The following is an 18982-nucleotide window of genomic DNA, read 5'->3' as shown; positions in this document are numbered from 1 at the left end:
CTGTGGGGCTGTCCTTCTGGGTTTCACTCCTGGCTCTGTCTCCCCCGGGGAACCGTGTGTGTGTGGGAGAGGAGGTGAGGCTGGAGATGAAAAACTTTACTCCTAGGATCAGTTTGGATGGCAGATCTCTGACTTTGTCTGGCTGGGAGGCGGTGGAGCAGTGGACAGGCAGAGCAGCCAAGAGGGGAGTATGGTACAGCCTTATTTATTGTAGCATCAACTTAGAATAGTCACCAAGGGCGGGTCAGGGGTGGGGCAGAATGGGGCTGGAGGCAGACAGTCTCCAGGTGAAAACAAAGGTGGGTGTCTGGCTGTGACCTACCGCGCTATTGGCTGCTGGGCTGCTTCTGGTCATACCTTGCCTTACAACCTGATCACACCACTGTTCAAAGTCCTCTGGAGGCGGGCTCACCTGGTCCAGAGCTCTGTATACACACCATGGCCTGGTGTCCATGGTCTGCGTGATCTGGCCCGGCCTACCTGGGCTGCCTTATCTCCACCACCTACCCCCAACGCCTTCCTGAAGTATCCCACGGTCTAGCCCCACTGGGGTACTCTGACCTCCACACTCCTGCTTTAGCTGTTCTGTTCTCTCCTGAAAGGCTCTTCCTCCATGCTCCCTTCTCTGCCTTTCAAATCTGGCATATCCTTTAGGGCCCAGCTCAATGCCATGTCCTTCATAAAAATCCACCTGCTTAAGATGTTAGCTATTTTATAGAGAAAGGATAAACAACAAGGTCCTACTCTGTAGCACAGGGAGCTATACTCAATATCCTATGGTAAACCACAATGGAAAAGAATATAAAAAAAGAATATATATGTATAACTGAGTCACTTTGCTGTACTGCAGAAATTAACATTGTAAAACAACTATACTTCAATTTTTAAAAAATTTAAAAAAAATCCACTAGCTTAGAGAAATTGCTCTATCCTCAAAACACCCAAAGCATTTTGTTGGTACAGGACTTCCTTTACAGCATTTGTCAGGGCGTGCCTTGGGACTGGGTCTCATTCAAAGGGTTTTGTGCCCTCGGTCTGTAGCACCTAGCACACGCTGGGCACCAGGTCAGTTCTCAATATATCTTTACAGTAGCGAATGGAGCCATAAGGTTGAGTGAGGTTAACAGATCGTCAAGCAGGGAAATGGCACCAAATCAACAGAGTTCTGCTAGGCTTTCCTGCCGCTTACAGGTCTGGTACCTCCTTTCCTTTCCGCTTCCGATCACTGTTAAACATTTCAAGGCCTAGTAAATAGGCCTTTCCCACACTGCAGCCACCCTCAGTTGCAAACCTGAGGCATAATGTCTGTCTTGTAATTTCTTACGTGGTAAAAGGAAACACCATGTACTCATGGTTGGCTGGGATAACCTGCCAACTCTTCAGTTCCGTAGCACTTCCTGAGTACTCACTGGCTGCCCAGGTTTCTGCTGGGGGTTCTGGAGGAGACAAGTCACCACCCGGTCCTGCCCTGAAGAGGGCTATCAGAAGCCAGACCCTGGAGAAATCTGAGTGAAGCCTTGCGGTGGATAGGACATGGGTTGGCAGAGAGGTGGGCAGGACCGCCATGGGCCAGCCAAGTGAGTACATGCCTGAGGTGGGAAGATTATCTGGGCTACAGTTTGCTCAGGAGATAGAGGAGAGAGAATCAGGGTGGGGTCCAGATAGGAGTGCCTTGAGCCATCCAAGATTGGGGTTCTGAGGATCTGGAAGAAGCAAAGGATGCAGCAGAAACACTAGATGGGAGTCAGGACACCTGGGTTCTAGTCCTGGCTCTGTTGCAGGATCTTGAACGAGTCACTTCTCTGCTTCCCTGGCTCTTTCCTTAATTCTAAAACCTAAAAACCTTCAAAGTGACCTTTGCAATCTGATGATCAATAGATATTTGAGTCTTTGAAGTAGCATATTGGGAATGAAGGGAATCAGCCACTCTAATGGAAACTGGGAACGAGAAAGTGCCTGACTGGGAGCTCAGAGATAAAGAGCGAGGAGAGACTGCAGAGGGTCCAGCCAGGGAGAAAAGGGTAACTGCGGGGAAGGGCCCCGTTGGGCAATCCCATTTTCAGTTCCTCCTTTCATCCCCTTCCCCGACTTAGCCTCTTGGCCTCACCTTATTTGGTCAGGGCGGGGCAAAACAGAACACTCCTACGCCGTCTCAGGCGCCTCCTGCCTTTCCCTTCTCCTTTTCGGGTCCTCAAAAGATCCTCCTCGCTCTTCCCTCACCTGGCACCTTCCCCGAACCCACTTTCCTCCATAGCAACGCCCCCCGCGGCCAAAGTAGGAAGAGCAACGAATTTGGGAACGCATTCATAATTACCCTTGTAGCTACCGTTTATTGGGAACTCACCCTGTGCCAGGTAACATTTTTTTATAGCAATTCTATGAGGTGATTGTTATCTCATTTTACAGATAAAGAAACTGAGACCCAAAGATATTAAGTAATCTGTGCAAGGTCACACACCTGCCGGTTGGCAAGGCCAGATTGGAAATGAGGTGTGGCTCCCCAGTAGCTGCTCTGGCCACTTCCGGTTGGGCCGGGAGACCTTTGGCAGTCGGAGACCCCTGCCCTCACCTAGCACCTCTCAGACCCGAATTCTTCAAGCCCCGCCCCCGCCCGCGCCGAGCCCGCCCAGTCCTCGGCGCCCTGGAGCCTCGCCCGGCCTGCGCGGAGGAGGCGGGCCCAGCACCCGCAGGTGGGGCGGGTGGCGGGGCGGGGCTGGGAGGGGCAAGGCATAGAGGGGGCGTGGCCGGAAGCCTTAAAGAGGCCGGCGCGGCGGGGCGGGCCGTAGGGGCCGCGGGTCGCGGCGATCTTCTCAGTTTCGTTTGGACCGCAGCGCAGCCACCATGTCCCTGGCGGCTTCGGCGGGCAGGGGCCCGGGGGCCGTGTGGTCCCCAACGCACGTGCAGGTGACGGTGCTCCAGGCTCGGGGCCTGCGGGCCAAGGGCCCCGGGGGCACGAGCGACGCGTACGCAGTGATCCAGGTGGGCAAGGAGAAGTACGCCACCTCCGTGTCGGAGCGCAGCCTGGGCGCGCCCGTGTGGCGGGAGGAGGCCACCTTTGAGCTACCGCCGCTGTTGTCGGCTGAGGCAGCGCCCGCCGCCGCCGCCGCCACCCTGCAGCTCACCGTGCTGCACCGCGCGCTGCTCGGCCTCGACAAGTTCCTGGGCCGCGCCGAGGTGGACCTGCGGGAGCTGCACCGGGACCACGGCCACAGGAAGACCCAGTGAGTGCGGGCCGGGGGCGAGGACGCGTGGTCTGGGCGCCGAGACCCTTTTGAGTGTGTCCCCACCAAGGGGACGAACGGAGCGAGGCCCTTCTAGAGGGATCCCCTCGGCCCGTACTAGTATTCTCACCTAGCTTCACCTTCCTGGGCTCTCCCAAGTGTGTGGCTTCGGGTACCCGGAGAGTTTTTGAATCTGCAGGACGGCGCTCGGCGTCTGGAACTTAGTAATCACTTAATGAATTTTTGATGAATCGAAACTACCTGTGGGCTGACGAATTACTCTTATTTAGTTGAGTAGCGTGTATATTTGATGTACCCATTAGCCTCCGTGGAAAGCCTCCTGGGTATTTAATTTTACTGGACACTGAGCTGAGAATGGCTGGGCCGGGGCGCAGGGAGGACCCACTGGAGCAGTGAAAGCCACTGACACTAGGGCCCTAGAGCCTCGCCCAGGGACTGAGCTGGGGCGTTACAGTGCGGTGGGGACTGGGGAACGGGGAATGCGGGCTGCCTGGGGAGGGCTATCCCCCAACCCGACCTCACAGCCGCCGAAGGGGTTGGTCAAGAGAATTTGCCCCGCCCTCCTCTCCGCCCCTCCCTCAAGAATGCTAGAACAGTTTGGTCTTCACTTTCAGACCGAAAAATACTAACCGTGTTTGCCCCGGGCCCCAAAGGAATAAGGATTTCCCATTGATGGCTGGAGCCAGGGCCTGCCCTTGGCCGAGCTGAACTGAAAAGTAAGCATTGTTTCTGTCCGGAGTTTGTCAAGTTCTCTGGTCCTACTGGGTAGTGGGGAGGGGATGGCTGCTCACCTGTAGCCACCGCACCCCCCCCCCCCGCCCCCAAGACTTCTCTTTTAGGGTATCAGAGTCCCGCAGGGAAAGCAGGGCGAAACCCTGTGCACTCCAAAGTGATACCGATTTATTTGTTCTCTTTCGCGGGTGTTTGGAAGGGAACATTTGATTATGCTCATCTAGTGTACCGACAACTAGCCTCGCTTAGCTTAATTGGTTACTTTGCTGGACCTTAAATATGCAAGGCAGTCATGTTATCACCTAACTCCTGTGGTTTACGAAGCACTCTGATCCATATTGTGTGTTTTAGATATAAACGGTATTTCAGCTTTCCCTTGTGAAGGAGACAGGAAGAGCCAGAGGATTTGAAGTTACCAGACTCCCCTTTCTGTAGGGTGCTTGCAACTGTAATACCTGCTCCTCTTACCTGGCCAAAGATGAACAGGCATTTCTGAACTCAAATCAGATAAAAAGAGAGAGCCTTGAGGTGAGGATGGATGGGGTATCTTTGTGGCATCAACTTACAAGCCATAAGGTGAGCAGCAGCGTCTTTGCTGAGCTGGGGCTGAAGCAATGCTAATTTTCCATTTGACTAAATGACATTTGGGGCCTGGGGTTGGCTTCCTTTCCAGCTTCAACTAGGCACCATTGGCCGTCCTTTGTCTTGTCCCATCCTGAGATGTGTGGATATTATCGTCTGTCTCTGCCATCTGTTTCTTCTGTGAACCTTTTATTCCCTTGAAAGATAGATAGCATCTTCCTGCCAGAGATGGGGATTCCAGATTCCTGGGTCTGGTGCCCACTCTCGCCCTGACTCATTGCTGGGCTTCAGGCTACTCGGTCTCTAAACATCCAAGTTGCCTTATGTATAAATGGAGCTTGTGGCCAGACTTAATTGATGTTTATAAGATGTTTCCAGGTTGCTGGATTAATGGAGCCCCGTGTATAGATTCAAAAGGTTCTGTTACTGCTTTGGGAGGAATGAAAACCTCCTCAAGTTCCCTGTTTCAGGAAGGGTACAGTCTCCGCATCTCCATTTTTCTCATCCTCTCTGATGTAATTCTAAACTTAGATGATTACTGCTGTCTCTATCATATGAGCTTGTGACCACTTAGAGTATCAGCTTATAGGAAAATGGTACTTAGTTGATAGATTTTTTTTTTTTTTTTAGTTGATAGATTTTTAATAACTGCAAAGGAAGCCTTCTTTGCTCTGCTAAGCAGTAGGTGAAATTGCAAGCTTTCCACCTGTCACTTGCTGGGACTTTCCAAGGTGCTGGGGAAACCCAGTTAAACTAAGCCTGTCTGATGTCCTGGTACATCACTTGGGTGCCCAAGGTAGCTGTGATTTGGAGCATGAGATATACACTGAGAGGTGGGAATTCAACGGAAAGAAACTGGTTGGGCTAGGAAGATCATTTGAACTAGCTATTAATGGTTTGACTCCACCTTAGACATTAAAACCAAAACCAAAACAAAAGCTCAAATCTTGGTCTGCAGTTTTGTATGTGTGTGTTAATGTGTGCATGTGTGTTCATCTCTACAGAGAACAGTTGCTCCTCTAGAGTATGATTTTTTTCCCCCATGGGTCCAGAAGCTAAAACTCAAGGCATTAAGAGCTAACTGTGCTGATATTTTCATTTGTTCTCTTAATAAGCCCCCATGTATCATGTATCTGGAGTCAAGAGAATATGCTTTTTGTAATGACTCAGATTTTGCAGACCTCAAATTTAGTGTGATGATACATATCTTTAAAGCACTAAACAGAGGCTGACATATAGATAGGATCCATTTAACAGGGAAGAGTGTTTGGCCCCTTTAGTTAAGAAAAAATGGAAATGAATTGATTTTGCACTTATACAACTGTCCCTCATATCCGAGGGTGATTGGTTCCAGGACCTCCACCGCCCCCCCCCCCCGGGATAACAAAATCTGCAAATGCTGAAGTCCCTTATATAAAACGGCTTAATATTTGCATATAACCTCTGCACATCCTCCTGTATACTTTAAATAATCTCTAGCTTAGTTATAATACCTAATGCGATATAAATGCCATGTAAATAGTTGTAAATACAATGTAAATGCTATATAAATAGTTGCCAATGCATGAATCCAAGTTTTGCTTTTTGGAACTTTCTGGAATGTTTCTTTTTCCAAATATTTTTGATCTGAGGTTGGTTGAATCCAACATGTGGAACCTGTGGATACAGAGGGCCGACTCGTGCGTACTTATCTGGGGTCTCAGCTGGGCCCCGGTTAAATGGGAATCAGTTAAGTCCCGTGATCATAAAACAGACGTGAATCTGAGAGGAGGCAGAATCAGGTGACTAGCATGTGGATTTCTCTGCTGTCCGGTCTCATGTAGTTTGGGGTCCTAGACTGAAAACAAAACAAAACAAAACAAAACATTTTTTTTTTTTTTTGCGGTACGCGGGCCTCTCACTGTTGTGGCCTCTCCCGTTGCGGAGCACAGGCTCCGGATGCGCAGGCTCAGCGGCCATGGCTCACGGGACCAGCCGCTCCACGGCATGTGGGACCTTCCCGGACCGGGGCACGAACCCGTGTCCCCTGCATCGGCAGGCGGACTCTCAACCACTGCGCCACCAGGGAAGCCCCAAAACATCTTTTTAGGATACTAAGAGCAATAAAAATGGGAGAAATAATCTTTTAAAGACAGATTAAAATAAATATTCAGGCTGGTGCCTGGAAGGCCATTGTGTAAGTAAATAGGATGAAACTTGATACTGTGATAGCCTTCCAGATATGAAGAGAGACTGATGGAGGGTCATTTTCTCATATTTCTTGAAGATTCAAGAGGAAATTTGGTTGCATGTGAAAAGATCTGGATACTGATAAAGGTTAGACATTTTGAAGAACTGTAAGTATAGTAAGAAAGAGTGACAAGCTGTCAAAGGAAATTCAGGTGATTAAGGAGGGCTAGACAGTTGTTTTTCTGGGAGAGGTGGAGGCATAGAGGTGACAGATGAGCACAGAGGTCTCGAATTCACAAATCTGAGTCGTCAGTGTTTGCACTTATACCTCTGGGTTTCCTAAGCACATTTCGGCTTTTTATAACAGACTAGAAAATTCGAGCAATGCTGTTACTGCTTAAGTTTTTCTTTCCTTGGGATTCCCCCTAAAGATGCCGTTGGGCGTTACTAGAAACCCTCCCACCCAGTGTAGGAACCTGATAGCTCACGTCCAGGACGGGGATCTGTGGGTTCTGGGATAAATAACCCCAACCTGTTCACAGCAGGGGAACGGAGTGACTAAGAAGGGGAAGGGTGGCTCAAAGTCACAGTTCCATCGATGTGAAAGATGTTCCCTCCTGTTTTTCGTGATATGATTTGATGATGATTTCATTTAGAAGACAGTTAGCATGGGGAAAGTTCTAACTGCCTTTTTCCCCCTTGTTGTTAACGTTCATCCATACTTTTAGTAATTATTTTTTGATGCCTACTATGTGTGAGGCACTTGGTATACATTGTAAACAGTGATGAACAAAACACACATGATCCCCGCTTTCAGAGAGCTGAGAGCCTTGTGGGGGAGATAGCCAGTAAACAAATGAACACATAAATGAACAATCCTGTATTGGGGTGAGTGCAGTGGAGGAAGAGAACGGGGTGTCATAAGAGAAAAGAGCAGGAAGGAGATTGCAGGTAGCCTCTCTGAGGCAGAGACCTGAAGGATAAAGAGGAATTTTCCCAGGGAAAGGTAGAGGAAGGGGGAGCAGCCTGTGCAAAGGCCCTGAGGCAGGAATGCCTGGGAAGCTGGAGAGGTTGCATCCATTGAGGCTGAAGAGGAAGGCAGGGCTTCGTTGAAGAGCAGTGGAAGCCACTGAGTGTTGAAAGTAGAGGGGTGATGTGATGCAGTTCGTGAAAGATCACTGTGGCTGTTGGGTGGAGAGCAGATTGGGAGCAGGCCTAGCCTGGAATCAGACAGGTGAAGTGGGAGGCTCTGGCAGGAATCTAGGCAACCAATTATGGTGCTTGGACTCGGGTGACAGGCATGGTCACGGACAGAGGTAGGTGGATTTCAGAAGTATTCCGGAGGTTCAGTTGGCCTGACTGGTGATGGGTTGGGTATGGGTGGGCGTGAGTGAGAGGAAGTGATAAGAATGAACAAACAAAATAAGGAGAACTTGCTGTTGAAAATGAACCAGGAAACGGTGGCAGGTTTCTTTCCCTGGCAGTCACCGTGACACAAGAGTGAGATCACCATTACAAAGACAACACCAGCAGTGATACCTGTGCGCTGAGTGAATGAGCAGGAAACACCATTGAAACCAGGGTGTGTATATGTATGTCTTCAAGTGTTTACAGTTTCAACACAGGCCAAGCCTTTGTTTTGTAATAACCCGATGTGACCTCTCTGGTTGCCCCAACCCGCTGGTAGAGTCACTTCTGCGAGGACTACAGGACTAAGAAAAGGAAAAATAATAAATAACACGAGGGAAAATAAACCTGTAAATGAAAACTACGCCTCTGGAGGCAAGTCAGTCAACCATGTAAAGGTTTCTCACATCAGGGAAGGTGAGCGCACAAAAGAGCCTTGTTTTGCTTAACTTCCTTTTGGTTACAAAGACTTCTGTTGTATTTCCACAACTACCATCAGAGGAAGGCTTTTCTAAATAGTATCTCTGTCATTTTAATTGTAGTTATTAACTAAAAAATGTTATGATTACATTAACAGTACACGTGCTTATTAAACGGTCATCAACTCCAACATGCACTTGCTGACACCACTCTCCCTCTCCCTGGACGGTAATCTTAGGTATCCATTTGGCCGCTCCAATTTTAATTGCCATACGTCCGAGAAAGCTGTGCTTCTCACCCTATACTTTTGGAGGGACGCTCACTCTGGCCTAGCTCCAGAGGATTAAGATGCCCTGCCCAAACGTGGGAGCAATAGAAGGGCATTTAAGACCTTCTCTTCATCTCAGAGCCATGCCCTGGGTGGCCTATTGTCCTGGGCCTGGTGCGGATCTCTAAGCCTCAGGGTCTTTGGGGTTTTTTTTTGGTTTTTTGGTTTTTTTTGGCCGCGCTGTGCGGGATCTTAGTTCCTTGACCAGGGATCGAACCCTCACCCCCCTGCATTGGAAGCACGCACTCTTAACCACAGGACCATCAGGGAAGTCCCCCTCAGGGCCTTTGAATTCCAACACGATTAACACCCAGACACGTGTATGGCCTTTGAAGAAAGCCAACATCCACTGTGTGGAAAAAACTTGGTGAGCGGGTTGTGCTCCCCTTAAGGGGTCCTGGGCCAGATCTCATGCCGCAGCTGGCTCAGCAGGAGACCAGGCCAGTTCCTCTGCTTTCCCCTTGGCCAGGGACCACTTCCATCTCGTTGTTTGCTGTGTGACCCAGCCTAGTTGCGCAGATGTCTCTGAGTGCGGTCCCTGTAGACACAGGGCAGGCGGTCGTTTGCCCGTGTGGACGTGGAGAAGTGTTTAATCTTACTTTTAGCCCAGTGGATTAAAGACTAGGGGTGGCCTCGGTATGAGGTCAAAGCCTCGCTTCTCTCCGTTTCCCAGTGTGCTGTCTGGCTTGCTCGTCAGCACCCCTGCTCAACACTGGAGAAGCAGGTCACCTGCAGCTTGGGGCTTACGGTGCCCTTGGTAAAGGAGCCGCTTTTAGCCACTAATGAGACGAGAAATTCCTTTCCTGCTGGGACAGGTCTGGGGATGATCTGTTAGAGAAAAATCAAGGGCTTTCGTCTCCAGGGTGTCCCTGAGGGACACATTTAGGAATGTGCCCGTAGGGAGAAAAAAGCCAGCTGTAATTAAGTGTCTTTTCCTGAATGCTGGCCTCTGAGTGGAGCAGAGGGAAGGCATTTATAGGAAATCCCAGAAAAACCCTTTCTAGAGGTGTGACCGCTGCACACTTCACTTTTAAAATTCTTGTTTATTCAAAAGGACTTGGCTAACTGAGGGAGAACAGCCAAGGCTTCCAGAAAGCCTGGTCTGAAAAGGCCTCTTGTGATCCTAAATAACCGCTGTCCTGTGTGAGGGGCACCAGTGGCAGGCGGGCCCCGAGTTATTTCTTCAAGAGTGTCGCCACCTACAGCACCAGTCCTGTGGGATTTCCTTTTACACTAATGGAACTTTTCGTTTTTACTGATCATTTGTCATGAGAACAGGATTTTGAAATCCTCGTGGTATGGGGTTTTTTCCTCCTCCTTGGGACTTACCTGATTACCAGATAAATCAGATGCTGTGCTTCCCTGCCGGGAGCTCCCACAGAAAGGAGTGTGAGTCTGCCTGTGGGGTAGAGTGGACTGAATGTTCTTTGATGTCTGTCATGCTGAAGTTGTTTTCTTTTGTCCTGGCCGAGAGGTGGTGAACCAAACCATCACATTTTCTTTCCCCATCCTTAAAGAGACCCCACAGAGACTGTTCTTTGGCAGATCATGTAGACTACATCAGTGGCATTTACTTTTGGGCAAGAGGCGAGATACCAGATCTGATGTTAGAATATTAACATTTGTGGCTTTTTGAGATATGGTCAAGTAAAAACTTGGTAACTAGATGATGGCAGGAGTGGTAGACTTACATGTTTATAAATGTGTTAATTTTTCTAATTCTTAGAGAATCTTAAAACACTGGTGCTTGGTTTTTTCTTTAGTCTTTACCTACAAGGAGTTTGGTATTGCTTTCAACTTAGAAAATATGTCTTGATCCTTATACTGCAGTCAGTTATGCCATCTTGGCGTATGTCTGAAATAGTTTGGGGGCCTCTGTTTCTTGTCTCTCCCACCTACTTAGAAATCCTGTGGAGTTCTGAGGATCATTAAATCTCAGGATAAGTTATAGAAATTATTCACCAATCGTGGTATTTTTAAAAATTGTATGTACTTTTTAATTTTGGAAATTGTGTCATACAAACAATTTTTAAAAATTATTTATTTTTGGCTGTGTTGGGTCTTCGTTGCTGCACGCGGGCTTTTTCTCTAGTTGCGGTGAGCGGGGGCTACTCTTCGATGTGGTGCGTGGGCCTCTCATTGCAGTGGCTTCTCTTGTTGCGGAGCACGGGCTCTAGCCGTGCAGACTCAGTAGTTGTGGCTCACGGGCGCTAGAGTGCAGGCTCAGTAGTTGTGGCGCACAGGCTTAGTTGCTCCGCGGCATGTGGAATCTTCCCGGACCAGGGCTCAAACCTGTGTCCCCTGCATTGGCAGGCGGATTCTTAACCACTGTGCCACCAGGGAAGTTCCACAAACTAATTTTATAATTGAGTCTTTTCCCGCTCCCTTCAAGTGCAAATCATTGTTATCTGTGTTTGATGGCTTAAGATTGGATCCTTAGGAATACAGTCAGTCAGAACTGTTGATGTCTTAAATTCCCATTTGAGAACCATGGGTGAACAATGGTATAAATGCACTTCACAGAACATCATACAACCATTAAAAATGGTGGGTATGGAGACTGTAAGACAATTATCTTTAAAAACACGCTGCAAATAGAATTGCACGTGTACTCTGGTTACTACCAAGTCATAATCATAGCGAACACTTACTGAGTGTAAGTGCCAGGCACTGTTCTAAGCTCTTTACATATATTAAGCCATTTAATCTTCATTACATCCTTATGAGGTAGGTGCTTTTAACCCTGTTCCACAGACAAGTTAAGTAACTTGTCTGAAGCCTCTCAGCTAGTAATCGTTGAACTATGCGGGGGAAAAAGACTTCAAGAAAATACAGCAAAAGGGAATGTTTGAATTAGCATGAGAGAAAGTCAATTTTAAAAAAATATTAAAAAAAATTTTCTATAACCTGTTTTAGTTACTTTCTAAGGGAATTCCTGTAGAGCAAATAGTATAGGAAGATCAAAAGCGTTTTCAACCTGCTTTTTCTGTGATCTCTCCTTTGCCATGTCATTTACTGGCTTTTTAGGATTGAATTTGGTGACTACAGATAGCTTTTCAGTGCTTCCAGAATGGCTGTTTTAGGGATTAGGGTAAAAAAGGAGCCATTTGCAACCCTCATGATTTACCACCAGGAAGTTGATGATGGGCAGAGGGGAAGGTCCACCTGGGGGCGGGGGTGGCGGGCGGGGGCAAGGCTGGCTGATCGGTGATTCTGTATTCACACTTAGGTAGTTAGGACTAGCTATCTTGGTCAATGACAAAACCTGTTAAACTACTTAGCTTCTGGAGGATACACACCACAAACCTTTTATAGGTCATAAACATCTCTGTCCCTGTTTGCTGTGCATTGCCTCTAGGCTACCAAGAGAAAAGTCTGGACACTTTACCCATGTGGAATCAGTCCTTTTCAGAACCCCTTTTAGATGTCCTCCTCTGCTACCCTCACGTGATTTTTATTATTTATTTTTATTCCCTGGGAAAGACGGTGAATAAACTGCTTCTTAAAATTTCTCCGTCTAAGAAAGATCAAGTGCGTCCTCCATCTCAAACGTTAGACTCGGGTGCTCTTGTGTTCTTCCTGCTTCTTTCCTCCCTTGAGGCCAAACTCCCCTGTGTCATGAAGTTTAGTTACCGTGGGGGATGATTCATGCTATAACTCATGGTTGAGTTTTTGTGCAGGAAGGGAAGTAGGCGGTCCACCATTGACCCTGGAGTCCACATCAGACCCATAGACAAGGACCCCTTGAAATTAATGCTCACCCATTAAAGTGAAGTGACTTGTGGAGCTGGTGGTCTTCCTTTGCCTTGCCTTTCCTGGAGCCTCCTGTGTCTAATGGGAGGGTGCAGTCTTAATTCATTTTGCGGAGTCCCTAAGTAGGTGGTTCTTATAGCCCCTTGGGATTTCAATTAGCTGAGAACCTTCTTTGTGTGTGAGAGTCCTTGTTTTAGCAGGAATTTCTTTTCATGTCTAATTATTTTCTCACACTTCATAGTCAGAAAGAAAAGGCAGCAGTTGTTTCAGTGTAACAAACGCTTTGTGATGTTTGGTGAGCCAGCTCTCTACTGGTGGGTAAGCTTTTCAGCGAAGAATCTGGCCTCTTCGTTTTGTATTTCCAGTGCCTGCCGTGCAAAAACATGAACCGAACCGAATCTTTGAAGCCATCGTTTCTCTGTGTCTTGAATCTTTGAAGCCAACATTTTTTCTGTCTGTGTCTACCCCTCTGGAATGTTTTAAAGGAAAAACATGTTTGCTTCAGCTGCAGACAGGTTATTTTTGAGGCGTACCAGTCAGTCCTTTACAAGTGTAATCCCGCACGTCTGCAGGGATGCACTGTGAGACCTTTCATTTCCCAAGAGCAGGAACCACACTGCCCCCGCTCTCCCACATTCCGATAGAAGGCCCCCTGGGACCAGCTTTCCTTGTATTGAGAAACCTACCTTCTGAGGCAAACCAGCCCTGATAATTGGACATGGTTGGGTGGTTTTAGCTGTTCTCAAAAGGAGTGTTTAAAAAGCCCAGGAGGACTTCCCTGGTGGCGCAGTGGTTAAGAATCTGCCTGCTGATGCAGGGGACACAGGTTTGAGACCCGGTCCGGGAAGATCTCACATGCCACAGAGCAATTAAGCCTGTGCGCCTCAATTACTGAGCCCACATGCCATAACTACTGAAGCCTGTGCGCCTAGAGCCCGTGCTCCGCAACAAGAGAAGCCACTGCAATAAGAAGCCTGCGCACCGCAACGAAGAGTAACCCCCACTCGCAGCAACTAGAGAAAGCCCGTGCACAGCAACGAAGACCCAACGCAGCCAGAAATAAATAAATAAAGTAAATAAATGTATTAAAAAGAAATAAATAAAAAGCCCAGGAGATACGACAATGCGGGTCCAGACACTAGTTCCCCAGTCCGGCGACTCGGGAAGCAGACCCTGTGTCCTGCATACTGTATATTTTCCTTCCTGTACCCAGTTCATGCTTTTTTACTTTTATTCATTCTTTCCCTTGCTGCTCTTAATAAGGCATCTTTCTGAAAGTGTAGAAGACTTAAATGAATTTTTCTATATTTTTAGCTGTTGCCTTGTCTTGTGTTTGACCAAGAAAACCCCAAACCAAAAAACTCCCAAACAGTAGGGCAGCCTGTTTGGATAACACGATTTTTGCTTGTATGTTCATTTCCAAGATCCTCACTTGACTGAGGGGCATGGAGATTAAAGTTTTCATTCTGTACCATTTTGTATGATTTGAATTGTTATCCTATGCGTGTTATTACTTTAAAATACAGTTTATATACATTTCTTGTCACTTTCTGTGTATTCAGAGATCCTTTTAATTTTGGAAGAACTAACTTTTAATTATAAGTAAAAATGACTATTTGCTTATAGAAGGGATCCTTTTATTTTTCATTTTTTTGATAGGTTGCAGGATGTTTTAGAATATGGGCCTAAAAATAAACTTTCTACACTGGGATTATGGCTTTCTCTCTGTACTCTGCCCTTTGTACTGGGAAAGCCCAGCCCTGATTTCTGAGATGATTCAAGCTTTCTGGGCCTTCGTGAATGGTTGTGCTGGGACACAGCCACCCTGCTGTCACATGCTGTGTGGCCCTGCTGGGACCTGATTATATATGAACTACTTCTGTGAGGTGCTGGAATTAAGTGCACTGAAAATCAAACGGACAGAAACACTGATAAATTGAACCAATGCTTAATGTTGGGACCCACAAATATGTCCTGCTTTGGAATTTCTTAGGGTGAGACATTTATGGATCGTTGCTTTCATGAACTATCAGATTATACTTGTGTCAAAGATCCCTTGCTTAGGGCTTCCCTGTTGGCGCAGTGGTTGAGAGTCCGCCTGCTGATGCAGGGGACACGGGTTCGTGCCCCGGTCTGGGAGGATCCCACATGCCGTGGAGCGGCTGGGCCCGTGAGCCATGGCCGCTGAGCCTGCGCGTCCGGAGCTCCGCAACGGGAGTGGCCACAACAGTGAGAGGCCCGCGTACCGAAAAAAAAAAAGATCCCTTGCTTAAGCTGTGTGAATTTAATGATCAGGATAATATTGCTAGAAGAATTCCTGTCTTCCTTTCCAGCTTTAATAAATCCAGCAGACTCACAGGGGTTACTTACCTGCCTACGATTCAGTCTGCTTTTCACGTCCTTAAATAGCCCTGTGGCTGTTCTTGGCTACCTGGTCTTTGGTTTTAGGCTTGCGTGTGAAAATAAGTGACAGGAACAGTTGAAGTGCCTGTTCATACCTCCTAGTGGTGTTAGAAGTTTCCAAAACAAATCCCACTCTAGTGCCCAGGGACTGAACCTGAGCATCAGGTGATAATAGGCCCTCAGGGAGGATCCTAGAGTTGGTTGCAGCTTCGCTCAAAATAAACGGACTTCAGCACTGATAGTTCGGGGAAGGCGCCCCGTTCAGGGAGCTGGCAAGTGGTATTCTTTGAAGGTCGGGAGCCTTTGCGTCCCCTGGGAGGGTGAATAGAGAGGTGGAAGAGCTGGGAGAAGGCCCTGGGTGGAGAGGTGAGGCTCTCTGCTTGTGGCTGGTGTGGTCATCTGTGCCTCCACACTCAGCTCTCAGCAACTTCCCCTATTCAGGTGCCTACCCTTGCTATTTACAAAAGCTAACCACCCCTCATCACCAAGGCTACCATTTAGCACATGACTGTCAGAAGAGAAAGATACAAATAATCCTCTCAACATCTAAATGACAGATATGCAAACTGTTCCCAGCCTGCCATGGAAAATGTGTTGGGAAGACACTCGGCTGGCAGGGTGAGGCTGTCTGTAAGGACCTTGCGTCTTCCTCCTGCTCCAGCTGTGGACTGTAGTTTTAAAAATCGTAAAAGATTTCTCCTAAAGGTCCAAAGTCGTAGCTCATGTCATTTTCCCAGATCTTGGCTGTATTTTGTTAATCCAGTGTAAGTCCTTCTCGATGACGTTGTGTCTGAACTTTATGTGCAGCCCTATGATTTATGGTTGATGCCAGCTATGGGGGCTTTCCCCTTTCTCTTCTTTCATCTCAGGACATTTAAATTGGAAGCTTAAGCCTTCCTCAAAAAGAATTTAAATTTCAGCCCTCTTTTCTATGTGTTGTAAAAGACGGCTCAGCAAAGATGAGTTCAGAGGGAGTGCCAACCTGGAATCTTGGTGTAAGGGAAAGCTTTGGGGAAATTGTAGAGCTGGTTCAGAGTCCTGACTGTGCCTTTTAGCAGTTGCAAGGCCTTGTACCAGTTACCTAACTTGTGAGCCTCAATTTCCTTATCTGTAAAGTGGGTATGCTGTCCACTTCATGTCATTCTCGTGAGACCTAGAGGAGGACGTTTCTAAGTGTGTTTCTGCATCCCTCTGCCCCTTTAAGTGTAGAATGAGCTAAAGTAGCGGGGGGCACGATCTGCCCTGGGAGCAGGACGGGCTGAAGGTGAAACAGGAAATTGTGTTTATTTGGGCAAAACCATCATTTCCTTAAAGTCCACAGCCCTCAGCTCTTAAATAGGTCACCGAAAAGAACATCAGAGTGTGGTTCTCGGCATGTGAGGGTGACCCCGGGGGCAGCTGTGGGTCAGCCCTGTATTTGGAGTTGTTTGTTCTGCGGAGCCCGCGCCACTCACCGGGCTCACATTCTTGCGGTTCACCCGATGGAAAATGCCGAGGGGAGGTTTACTTTCTCTGAAGTTCGTCTTTCAATGGAGTTGGGCTGATATAATATCATTTGCCATATCGTGAAGTAGTTTGCAAATGACCAAGTGAAATTCTTGAATCATGCTTGAAATATTCCTTTTTCTGATTATTAAGCTGGGGATGAATGCCTCCTCTCAGTTTCTCTTTCTTTCTTATCGTGGTAAAATACATATAAGAACGGTGACCATTTTAATCATTTTTAAGCGCACAGTTCTGTGTCATTAAGTGCTTTCACATTTTTATGCAACCATCACCACCGCCCAACTCCAAAACTTTTATTCTCCCAACTGACACTTCCAGGTCCCCCCGCACCCCCCAGCCCCTGGTGACCACCATTCTCCTTTCTGTCTCTGAACTCGGCTGTTCTAAGGGCCTCACGTCAGTGGAATCATACAATATTTGTCACTTTGTGACTGCCTTATTTCGCTCTTTTTTTTTTTTTTCTTTAACAAATCTTTTACTCTGTCTTATAGTTTCCATTACTCCCTGCCAGGGACTATTCTACAAACCCTTGCTTTTCTCTTGCAAATTTGCACTCTACCTACGTAACTGTTTGTATATGATCTTTGCATTTTTACCCCGTTGAAGGAAAAAACCAGTCACAGGAAGTGATTTGATGGAATGTTTATTTTATTCTTAGAAATAGCTCTTTACCGAATCAAGATTTTAGGTGACCTTACACTAAGTACAGAATCAGATCCTATCTTTGCCTAGAGGGTGTCTTCTCAGAAATAAAACTTCAAGTTCTGCCCTCCCCCACTGCACCCCTCACTCCCCAAAGAAGAGAACACAGGGTGTGTGTACGAGGCTGGTAATAGCAGAGAGGAGAGGCCAGGTAACACGGACTGTGAACATCGTTTGAGGTGCTTCCATTCAAAGGTAACCTCTCAGCCTTTCTCCTCGTAGGTGGTGTACCTTGAAATCCAAACCGGGGAAGAAGAATAAAGAACGAGGAGAAATTGAGGTTGACATCCAGTTTATGAGAAGCAACATGACCGCTAGCATGTTTGACCTTTCCATGAAAGACAAGTCTCGGAATCCCTTCGGGAAACTGAAGGACAAGATCAAGGGGAAGAATAAGGACAGCGCATCAGATACCGTGTCAGCCATCATCCCCAGCGTGACGCCCTCGGCTGACAGCGATGACGAGTCTCCTTCGAAAGACAAGAAGAAGAAGTCAAAGCTCAAGACCTTGTTTTCCAGGTCCAACCTGCAGAGAGCACCACTTTCCCAGTCCATGTCTGTCCTGCCGACTGCAAAGTCAGACAAAGTGCTGCTTCGTCCTGGAGACTTTCAGTCCCAGTGGGAGGATGAGGACAATGGCGAGGACAAGTCCTCCTCTGCCTCGGACGGTGAGTTTCCTTCCCCTCCTCCTTACTTGGCCCTTCTCCCCAAGCTGAGCCTACTTTGCTTTGGGAGAGAAGAAACAAACAAACCTTAGGAGAAAGATTTTAATTCAGCTCCTCAGTTAGTACAGTGATGGTGATGCTGGTGGAGGGGTGGCGGGGGTAGTGGTGATGCTGCTTTTACTGGTGGTGCTGGCGCTGTAGCTGCTCGTGGTGGTCACGGTAGTGGTGGTGATGATGAGGGGTAACCTTGGTTAGGAAGCCTTCTCTATTTCTAAGCCCTCTGGTTTCTAGGAATGTGCGAATGCCTTTTCCATAACGCCTGGCTCTGTAACTGATGTACATTAGTACAAGCTTTTGGGGCTAACAGAATGAATGCATGTACAGTTTATTTTTTATTTTTATTTTTGTGGTATGCGGGCCTCTCACTGCTGTGGCCTCTCCCGTTGCGGAGCACAGGCTCTGGACGCGCAGGCTCAGCGGCCATGGCTCACGGGCCCAGCCGCTCCGCGGCATGTGGGATCTTCCCGGACCGGAGCACGAACCCGTGTCCCCTGCATCGGCAGGTGGACTCTCAACCACCGCGCCACCAGGGAAGCCCCGAGTTTCTTTTTTTAATTAAGGATAAAACCATGGAAACTTACAGTAATTCTGATATTTCATTAATTCGTTGGGTACTTATACTGAGCTCTCATGGAATACATTCCTAATGAAAGCCGAGGAATCCAGTTCCATTAACTCTGAATTAACTGGATATTTTGAAATTCAGTCTCAGTGACCAGATCCCTATTATTGGCCAGATTCTGCACCTCTACCAAGAGCACTGCCCTTATCCTTGCTTCCATGCACGGCTTCTCCACCTCAGCACCGCTGACAGTTGGGAGGATAACGGTTTGTTGTGGGAGCCTCCCTGTACTTGTAGGAGCGTTAGCAGCATCCTGGCCTCCACCTGCTAGATGCGGGTAGCACACCCCACCCAGCTGTGACAACCAAAAATGCACTCAGATGCGTGAGGACAAAAGCCATGCCCCGCCCCCCACCCCCACCCCCACCCCGTGTTGCGACCCATTCCCTTA

At 47.8% G+C, this 18982-nt stretch overlaps 1 protein-coding gene across 2 annotated transcripts in view; it reads left to right on the top strand.

Annotated features, from left to right (window-relative positions):
- The first annotated feature begins 2798 nt into the window (after window positions 1–2798).
- Window positions 2799–18982, top strand: part of RAB11FIP1 (RAB11 family interacting protein 1) — a 29913-nt gene continuing 13729 nt past the window's right edge. For both annotated transcript variants that reach the window (XM_082680281.1, XM_082680280.1), the window contains exons 1-2: window positions 2799–3221; window positions 17467–17912. In XM_082680281.1, the coding sequence (XP_082536407.1) occupies window positions 2842–3221; window positions 17467–17912 (826 nt within the window). In that variant the 5' untranslated portion in view covers window positions 2799–2841. The remainder of the gene's footprint in view (window positions 3222–17466; window positions 17913–18982) is intronic.

Source organism: Grampus griseus (assembly GCF_964374135.1).
Source record: "Grampus griseus genome assembly, chromosome: 21".
NCBI classification, from domain to species: Eukaryota; Metazoa; Chordata; class Mammalia; order Artiodactyla; family Delphinidae; genus Grampus; species Grampus griseus.
The sequence above is the reverse complement of the archived record's forward strand: the minus strand, read 5'-3'. Positions and strand labels throughout refer to the sequence as shown.